Genomic DNA, 8,899 nt, shown 5'->3' on the forward strand with positions numbered 1-8,899 from the left:
GTATCGGGTGGAAAATAAACAAACATTTTGGCAACAAACAAAATGGCAGCAGCGGTCAGTAACAAAGATGAAATTTAAAAACAGTATATTGCACATGGTTCTGGTCATCGTGAATTTACATCTAATAACAAAAACGAACAAAAAAAGTTGTATTTTTAGCTTAAACTCGTCCATGTCTCGAGAGATTAAAAAAAAACTCGTTGAAAAACTAAAAAGTGACGTCAATACACTCACCTGTTCGTTTGTGTAGTTGTCCCTCAAGTTTGTGTGTAGTTGTTATTATATTAAAATATATTTGCTTCGTTAACAAAATCTTAGCTCAGTTCGTTTTCCTTCTAAGTAACCAGGCGTGGAGCGTACACAGAGAGTGCGCATGCGCGTATGGTAACCATGGTTACTACGTTCTAACCTGAATCACGTCGTTTACGTAAAGTTGAGGAGACGTTCAGCGTGGCTGGTGAATCTTTAGCCTGTAACTCGATTTTAATATCAAATAGTAAATATTCTCACTATATTTTATTTATATTTCTAGGGCGATTGTCGTGTCTTCTAACGTGTCCAATGTCCACAGTCACAGGTAAATAAAATCTTTATTAACGTTATGCTAATGCTAACTAGCTTCTTGTAACTTGGTCATATTCTGTCGTTGTCTTATCCGAGTGTCCTCTGTGACTATATTAATGCACAAAATACACAGTATATTGTTTTAATGTTGAACTTCATTTTCGCGAAAGTGCCTCATAACTGTAAATATTAGCATTGTTGCAGTACAAAATAAGATCAATAACAACAGCAGCAGCAACATTTATTTGAAAAATAATGTAACAATTCAATTACGAATAAGTTTAAACGTTCTGTTTTGTATTATGTTTTATTGGAAGTGAAGCCACCTGCAGCTGGAAAGTGAAATCCAAGAAGCCATCTCGCTTTGTTGGACTAGCAGTGAAACATCTGGAACTACTATGGAGTTACTTCCTATTCTTGATGTCCTCGATCAGCCTAAACAAGGAGTGTGGTGAGTTAACACACGTTTGTTAGCAACTATGTGCGTAATAAACTCCTGACACTGTGTTCTGTTCTCGACAGGTATTCTTTGGTACCTGGCGGAGGTGACCCCGGGGTCAGTGTGGGCCACACTTGCACTTTTGTTCCCTCGACTGATGAAGGAAACGGAAGAATCGTTGTCATCGGTGGAGCTGATCCCAATGGCAGCTTCTCGCATTCCCATATTTTAGATCTTGGTGAGTAATCTGTATGTTTTATTTTGAATTCGTCAACACTTGGGTGACTTAGGTCAGTCTGTCAAACTGAGCCTGAGAAACCTGGGTGTTGTATTTGATAAAGACATGTCTCTTGTTCAACACTGCAGAAAACTGACCAGAAACTGAGAAAAATCTCTAAACTTGTTGTCACAACATGATCTGGAGCTTGTAATCCATGCGTTTGTTTCTTCTCGTCTGGACTATTGTAACAGTTTGTTTTCATGTCTTAACAAGAAGGATCTGTCTCGCCTGCAGTTGATTCAGAACTCTGCAGCGAGAATTCTGACCCGCTCTAGTAGAAGAACTCACATTTCTCCGATCCTTAAAACTCTTCACTGGCTTCTAGTTTCTTTCAGGATCAACTTTAAAATTCTGGTTCTTACTTTCAGATCTATTCATGGTCAGGCTCCTCCTTACATCACTGATCTGATCCAGCCTTACACCCCAGCTCGGGCTCTGAGATCTGTGGATCAGAATCTACTTATGGTTCCTCGCACAAGGTTCAGGACCAGAGGAGAGAAATCTTTTCAGGCTGTTGCTCCTAAGCTTTGGAAGGATCTTCCTCTCTCTTTGCGCTTGATGGATCTACTGACTCCTTTAAGAAACATCTTAAGACGTTTTTATTTGTTTAGGCTTTTCCTTGATTTTCTGGAACTCCTGTTGTGTTATCAGTTTGATCTTGATCTTTAAAATATATACTTTATTGAATATTGTTTTGATTGTTTAAGCGCTTTGTGACCCTGGTCTGGAAAAGCGCTATACAAATAAAATTTACTTACTTACTGTACTTACTTACATCTATTTGTGCTTCTTTTTCTTCTCGTAGACGGTCACAAGTGGGTCCAAGCGGACTGGAAAGGTCTGGAGTCGCGCTATGAGCACTGCAGCTTTGTACCAGACAGCTGCCCACAGAGCTTGTGGGTATTCGGGGGGGCGCAGCAGACGGGCAATCGCAACAGTATTCAGAAGATACAGTTATCCGGTGAGTTTGCGTGGAATGCGTTTTTGACAAAATGAACGACTTTTCTGTTGCCATGTTTTTTTAGACGAAGGCTCCGAGTGGAAGAGCGTCCAAACAGACGGGGAGCCTCCGTGTCCGAGGACGTATCACACCAGCTCGTCCTGCCTCGGGGACAAACTCTATGTGTTTTCTGGAGGTGAAGCAGGAGCTTCGCCTGTCGTCGACCAAAAACTACATATATTTGATACAGGTTTGTTGTTCTCAGTATTATCTTGACCTTTAAAGTATATATTTTATTGAGTATTGTTTTTATTGTTTAAGCGCCTTTTGACCCTGGACTGGAAAAGCGCTATATAAATACAAATTACTTACTTACTGTACTTACTTACTTACTTATATTCAGCTGATAACGCGTGTCAAAAAAGTATAACGGTGCCAACAGAATATTGAATAGTTGAGTATACCATTTTAATTTTATATTACAATGTTTAAGCGTTGAAAATATTATTTCTTTTAATAGTTGAATTCAATAATTTCTATATTGAAAGATTTATTTTTCTTTTTTTTTTATAATTACATTAAAATCATATTTAAAAAAAATTGTTTTAGACATGTAGTTTAATATTTTAATTTTAATAATTAAAATGAATAAATCCTAAATTAGATTTTTATTGATTAGTAGCCTTTTAAATTCAGTATAACAGCGCATGATTACCGAGCTACTTAATCTAACTTTCAGCCAATCATGCGACAGGCAGGCGATCATGTGACGATGCAGAGGAATGCGATCAAGTAGCTCGGCACTCTTTTGGTTTTGTCTAGTGAACTATTGATTTATATTGAATTTACAAGGCTACAAATACAAAATAAATATCTTTATTTATTAAAAAAATATATTGGAATTATAACCTCAAAATATAAATTAATTTTAAAAATATTGAACATTTTTATTGAAATTATTTAATAATAAACAAATTCAACCTTTCAACATACAAAATATAATTTTAAATTATTCAATAAGAATCAGTTTAACTTTTCCACACACAAATTATTGGCTTCAATTATTTTAATTGACTTCCATATAATAGTATGATCTAATTTTCTACATGTTCTCCTTAAGCACGTTTAACTGAATCATTTTATTTAGAAAGAAAACCATCGACCCAATAAAAAAACGGACGTTATTATTTTAGTTTTTGTCTTGTGTTTTTCATCACTAAAATGTTTGTCCGACCATTAGTGTCGTCGACGTGGTCTCAGCCGCAAACACAAGGACGACCCCCGTCCTCACGCCACGGTCACGTCGTCGTCGCCGTCGGTTCGAAGATCTACGTTCACGGTGGTGTCGCCGGAGACAGATTCTACAACGACATGTACTCGCTGGACACAGGTGCGGCAGGTTTTGTACTCCAGCTCTGGTTTATATGTTTTTATAACTAGCTTTTTTTTTAGTGGGCCTGAAGTGGGAAAAGGTGAAACCCAAAGGAGACGTCCCACCTGCTGTGGCCGCGCACTCGTCCGTAGCTTTTGGAAACTGTATCTACATCTTCGGGGGGATGACATCGGACGGAGCCAGTAATTCAATGTATCAATTCAACGCAGGTATAAAAGGTTTTAGTTTACTGTCCTTCCTCTCACACTCTGAGGAATCACTTCCTGTTTGTTCCAGACAAGTGCAAGTGGCTGCTGATGAGATTTGAAGGAGATCTTCCTCCGAACCGACTGGACCACTCCATGTGTCTGATGCCGTGGAGGATCAGAGACGCGGCTTCTTCCGGTGATGAGTCGGCAGAATGTCCGGCTCGCACGGGTTCGGTTAATTTAATCTTCGTTTACGGAGGAATGGACACCGAGGGGGTCATACACGATGACTGTGTCGTTACCGTGGTGACGTGATGTCATAGACTGTTGGTTTTATAAAGTTTTATTTCGGCCAATGTATCGTATTCATGCTCATTATTTTCCATCATTGTAATGGAGTCACTGAGGACTGACAAATTGAGAGCATGATGAAAAGAAAATTGGATGAAATAAAATGAATTATGCAGGTATTTTGTGAGATGAGATTCAAATATATTTTTCTTTCATGTTTTCTTCAGTCTCAAGTTTTAGATGTCACATACAAATCAGCACGTCCATTGTCTGGAAATGTTCTTGCCTTAAAGCTTATTAAATATGATCCTAAAAGGATCGGAAACTATTAAAGCTACATCCCTTCATAACATGTACATAATTTTAAGTAAAAATTGAACAAATCCACAGAAAAATTGAATTATTTTTGGTTTACCTATTGGAGCAACTCATAACTCAAGTACATTTATTTTTAAACAGTGAAACAAGCGTGTTATCATTTTGTATTCTAATGTGGAAGTTTTTTTATTATTCTTTGCAAGATCATTAATGTCTTGTACTTTACCAATGTGGATGTGAAATGCATCTTATATCATTATATTCCTAAATATATTAAATTTGCAAAGACCCAAAATCTGAGGAATGTCCAGAGGACTGAAGCTTCCTCAGGTTTAAGATTCTACAGGACCTCCCTTGGTAGTATCCCAGAATGCTTTGCAAATCAAGATTGGAGTCAATGTCGGATCAAAACCAGAGCTATAACTGTATATTTTTATTAGAGATGTAAAAATTCTAAGTTTAATGCCTTTTAATAAATAAACTCTTAGTAGCGGAGCTTAAAATCAGTAAGATCTTTATTCGGGTGAACAGAGCTTAAAAATGTAATTTCTCAATGGTAAAGTTATTTTAGATACAGCACGTTAATATGAAGAGTTCAAAATAAGAAGCAGCTCTTGATATTTTGTATCAAACACTTTATTTGTTTCCAGGAGAACAATGACCAGATTTAATAAATAACTTTGTCTTGCCCGTGTTTGTGAAGTGCCCATGATCACACCGACACAGCGATGACCCTGAATCACGCCGCCTTCCAGCCCCCCCACCCAGCTACCCTCCCCCCTCCCCCGACAGGACTGCCTGAGAACAGCAGCAAGCCTCTTAAATTCAGGCTGACCAATATCTCCACCTTTCAGCGAAGAGAACACCTTTCGCACAGAAACTTTCGTTTCAAGTCTCTCGGTATGGTTGCTTGTTAACGCCATCCTTCTCCAGCCATTCTTCTCGGTACGAGTCCATTAGTTCAATATGTACATCCTGATGCCACCGTTGGTGTTTCTTCTACAACTCGTCCTTTTCTTCCTGCTCGGCTTCGGCGCCCTCTGGTGGTGGTCCTCCTGCACTGCCGTAGAGCTTGGTGATGATGGGCTGAACGATCTCCTCCAGCTCCTTCTTCTTGGCCTGGAATTCTTCTATGTCAGCTTCCTGATGGGACTCCATCCACTCGATCTTCTCCTCCACCGCCTTCTCGATGGTCTCCTTGTCCTCGTCCGACAGTTTGCCGCCCAGCTTCTCCTTGTCGCCGATCTGGTTCTTCAGGGAGTAGGCGTAGCTCTCCAGCTCGTTGCGGGAGTCGATCCTCTCCTTCAGCTTCTTGTCCTCGTCGGCGAATCGCTCGGCGTCGTTGACCATTCGCTCTATGTCCTCTGGCGTCAGGCGGTTCTGGTCGTTGGTGATGGTGATTTTGTTCTTGTTTCCGGTGCCCTTGTCCTCCGCCGTCACCCGCAGGATACCGTTGACGTCGATCTCGAAGGTGACCTCGATCTGGGGCACGCCGCGAGGTGCGGGAGGAATGCCGGTCAAGTCGAAGGTTCCCAGCAGATGGTTGTCCTTTGTCAGAGGACGCTCGCCTGGAACAAATGGAGATCATTTAAACATCTTGTTTTTCCTCCACACCAACATGATGCTTTAGAAATGTGGACATACCTTCATAAACCTTGATGGTAACGGTAGGCTGGTTATCTGAAGCTGTGGAGAAGATCTGGGACTTCTTGGTGGGCACGACAGTGTTTCTGGGGATCAGCTTGGTCATCACTCCGCCAACGGTCTCAATTCCGAGGGTCAGAGGGCACACATCCAGGAGAACCACATCACCTACAAGAAAGCAAAGGGTTCAATAAACTAAATCTTGAAGATAAATGGTCCAGCATCTCTGGAAAATAACTCACCAGTATCTTCTTCTCCAGAGAGAACTCCGGCCTGCACAGCAGCACCATAAGCCACAGCCTCATCAGGGTTGATGCCTCTTGACGGCTCTTTGCCGTTGAAGAACTCCTTCACCAGCTGCTGGATCTTTGGAATACGGGTTGAGCCGCCGACCAGTACAATTTCATCAATCTCAGACTTCTTCAGGTCGGAATCTTCCAACACTTTCTGCACGGGCTTCATGGTGGACCGGAACAGATCCTGGAGAATAAAGGCGTTAGTCAAAGCTCTCGTCATAGTTTGAAGGATACAGATGAAGGTATTGAATTTCTTACCATGTTCAGCTCCTCAAACTTGGCACGGGTAAGCGTCTCAGAGAAGTCCTCGCCCTCAAAGAAAGACTCGATCTCGATGCGGGCCTGGTGCTGGGCAGACAGCGCCCTCTTTGCCTTCTCAACCTCGCGACGGAGCTTCTGCACGGCGCGGTTGTCTTTGCGCACGTCTTTGCCGGTCTTCTTCTTGTACAGCTTGATGAAGTGCTCCATGACGCGCTGGTCGAAGTCTTCGCCTCCCAGGTGAGTGTCGCCGTTGGTCGCCACGACCTCAAACACGCCGTTGTCGATGGTCAGCAGGGAGACGTCGAAGGTGCCGCCGCCGAGATCGAAGACCAGAATGTTCTTCTCGCCGTCCCTCTTGTCCAGGCCGTAAGCGATGGCGGCAGCGGTTCTGCAGAGGGAAACTACATTTAGGATCCATAGAAGCAATAACCAGACGTTTACTTTCACACTCACGGTTCGTTGATGATCCTCATCACGTTGAGGCCAGCGATGGTTCCGGCATCTTTAGTAGCCTGGCGCTGAGCGTCGTTGAAGTAGGCAGGAACAGTGACCACAGCGTGTGTAACCTTAAAAAGATCAAAGTCAATATTAGTCAATTATCTTACTAAAATGAAACCATAATTAAGATTTCATTTGGAATCTTTTTGTACCTTCTTGCCCAAATAAGCTTCAGCCGTCTCCTTCATCTTGGTCAGCACCATGGCAGAGATCTCCTCGGGTGCGAAGGTCTTCATGTTACCGCCACCGATGTCAACCTGGATATGAGGCTTGGTCTTCTTCTCCAAGATCTGAAACCATATTCAAGACGATCATTCATACGTTCATAAAACATGACAAAGGAAGTCTTTTTTAAAAAATGTGGTCATTTCACCTTGAATGGCAAGTAGCGGATGTCCTGCTGGACGGAAGAGTCGCCCCAAATGCGACCGATCAGCCTTTTGGCGTCGAAAACTGTGTTCTCGGGGTTGGAGGTCAGCTGGTTCTTGGCGGCGTCGCCGATCAGACGTTCACCCTCGCTGGTGAAGGCCACATATGATGGAGTGATTCTGTTTCCCTGGTCGTTGGCAATGATCTCCACGCGTCCGTTCTTGAACACACCGACACTGTAAAAAAAATATATAGATTTAATAAAGCAAACATGTCACACTTCATAGAGAGTTACTGTGTTATTCAAAAAACAGATCCATACCATGAGTAGGTGGTGCCCAGGTCGATGCCAACCACGGTCCCGACATTTTCTCTCTTATCGTCGTCATCGGCGAGCACGGCTGTAACACCGGCCACCAGGAGTAAACCCCACAGAAGTTTCATCTCGACGTCTCTTTTCCGCACAAACTCGGGAAAAAAACCTATAAAAAGAACGTAACAGTGTCAAGATTGAAGCGGTCGCAACTTAATGACGTATAATTTGCGAGTCAAGTTCAGCGAAATAGCATCGTGGCTAAGAAGTAGCGCCGGGTATATGAACGGGTGGCAATAGAGGATCAATTAAATTAATGTTTCAGAATGAAAAAAGAGTTTTTTTAAACAGAAAAGGAAGTGGTTTAAAATGAACAATAGATTTCTCTCATTGTTGCGCACGTCATGCTTCACGGTGATCGCCAAGGCCTACGTCAAGCTTCAAGACAATCGCAGAATAAATGAAAGTCTACATTTTAACTAACACACATTTATAATAGAGTTGATTGTTAAAACAACATTAGACTATTTTAACGGGATTTAAACAGTGTATTTGATGCCCGGATGGCGGGTCTGGTAATACTTTCCTAAGAATGGCGAAATATTGTCTAAAAAAACACTAACAATGGCGGATAATCGTACTTGAAAATTACAATTAAGGTTACGTACCTTGTATGGATTAATAAGTGATCGATTGGCAGGAACGGAACCGGTGTTTCCTCACGTTTTTTTCTGTTATCTTCGGTGTGTCTCTGCTCCAGTGAAGTGATGCTGGCAGCAGCAGGCTCGGCGTATATATCTCTTCCCAGCTCTCCAGTCGTGGAGGCGTCCCATTGGCCGAGTCGCTGTTCGTTGGAACGCGCTGATTGGCTGCAGCCGGCATGTTGGCTGCCGCTGATTTGCACACGTTAGCGTTATTGTGGCGTCACCGCGTCTTTTTGCTTCGTTCTCGCCGCTGATTGGCTGAGTGTCACAGAGGAATCCAGACGCGGTGTTCGCGGAGTGACACGCCGCTCTAAAGAGAAGGGTGTAGCTTTCATGGCGTTTCATTGATTGTATTTGGGGATCTTTATCCATGATTCACTGTTGTTTTGTTTTTTTGAAAA

At 42.3% G+C, this 8,899-nt stretch overlaps 2 protein-coding genes across 2 annotated transcripts; one reads left to right on the forward strand and one right to left on the reverse strand.

The window, feature by feature from the left end:
* Positions 1 to 445: 445 nt before the first annotated feature.
* rabepk (Rab9 effector protein with kelch motifs) lies at positions 446 to 4,546 on the forward strand. Its single transcript, XM_087790741.1, has 8 exons — positions 446 to 577; positions 882 to 1,015; positions 1,087 to 1,241; positions 2,089 to 2,244; positions 2,309 to 2,473; positions 3,464 to 3,613; positions 3,676 to 3,825; positions 3,893 to 4,546. Exons 2-8 carry the CDS (start codon positions 963 to 965, stop codon positions 4,117 to 4,119), a joined length of 1,056 nt encoding a protein of 351 aa, XP_087646867.1. The 5' UTR covers positions 446 to 577; positions 882 to 962; the 3' UTR covers positions 4,120 to 4,546.
* A 485-nt stretch (positions 4,547 to 5,031) lies between these two features.
* hspa5 (heat shock protein family A (Hsp70) member 5) lies at positions 5,032 to 8,562 on the reverse strand. The gene is made up of 9 exons (XM_087790740.1): positions 8,463 to 8,562; positions 7,804 to 7,963; positions 7,486 to 7,717; positions 7,265 to 7,402; positions 7,068 to 7,180; positions 6,612 to 7,002; positions 6,300 to 6,537; positions 6,058 to 6,225; positions 5,032 to 5,981 (listed from the first exon to the last, which is right to left on the reverse strand). The coding sequence occupies exons 2-9, from the start codon at positions 7,923 to 7,925 to the stop codon at positions 5,413 to 5,415; spliced, it is 1,971 nt and encodes a 656-aa protein (XP_087646866.1). The 5' UTR covers positions 7,926 to 7,963; positions 8,463 to 8,562; the 3' UTR covers positions 5,032 to 5,412.
* Between the last annotated feature and the right edge of the window lie 337 nt (positions 8,563 to 8,899).

The sequence above is a fragment of the Callionymus lyra genome, chromosome 5 (assembly GCF_982586985.1).
Source record: "Callionymus lyra chromosome 5, fCalLyr1.hap1.1, whole genome shotgun sequence".
Taxonomy (NCBI): domain Eukaryota; kingdom Metazoa; phylum Chordata; class Actinopteri; order Syngnathiformes; family Callionymidae; genus Callionymus; species Callionymus lyra.

Coding starts and splice junctions, on each gene's coding strand:
- rabepk (XM_087790741.1), top strand. CDS start 963: ATGGAGTTACTTCCTATTCTTGATGTCCTCGATCAGCCTAAACAAGGA. Junction 1,016..1,086: donor CAGCCTAAACAAGGAGTGTG/GTGAGTTAACAC, acceptor TGTTCTCGACAG/GTATTCTTTGGTACCTGGCG. Junction 1,242..2,088: donor TTCCCATATTTTAGATCTTG/GTGAGTAATCTG, acceptor TTCTTCTCGTAG/ACGGTCACAAGTGGGTCCAA.
- hspa5 (XM_087790740.1), bottom strand. CDS start 7,925: ATGAAACTTCTGTGGGGTTTACTCCTGGTGGCCGGTGTTACAGCCGTG. Junction 7,181..7,264: donor AAGCTTATTTGGGCAAGAAG/GTACAAAAAGAT, acceptor GATCTTTTTAAG/GTTACACACGCTGTGGTCAC. Junction 7,003..7,067: donor ATGAGGATCATCAACGAACC/GTGAGTGTGAAA, acceptor TTCCCTCTGCAG/AACCGCTGCCGCCATCGCTT.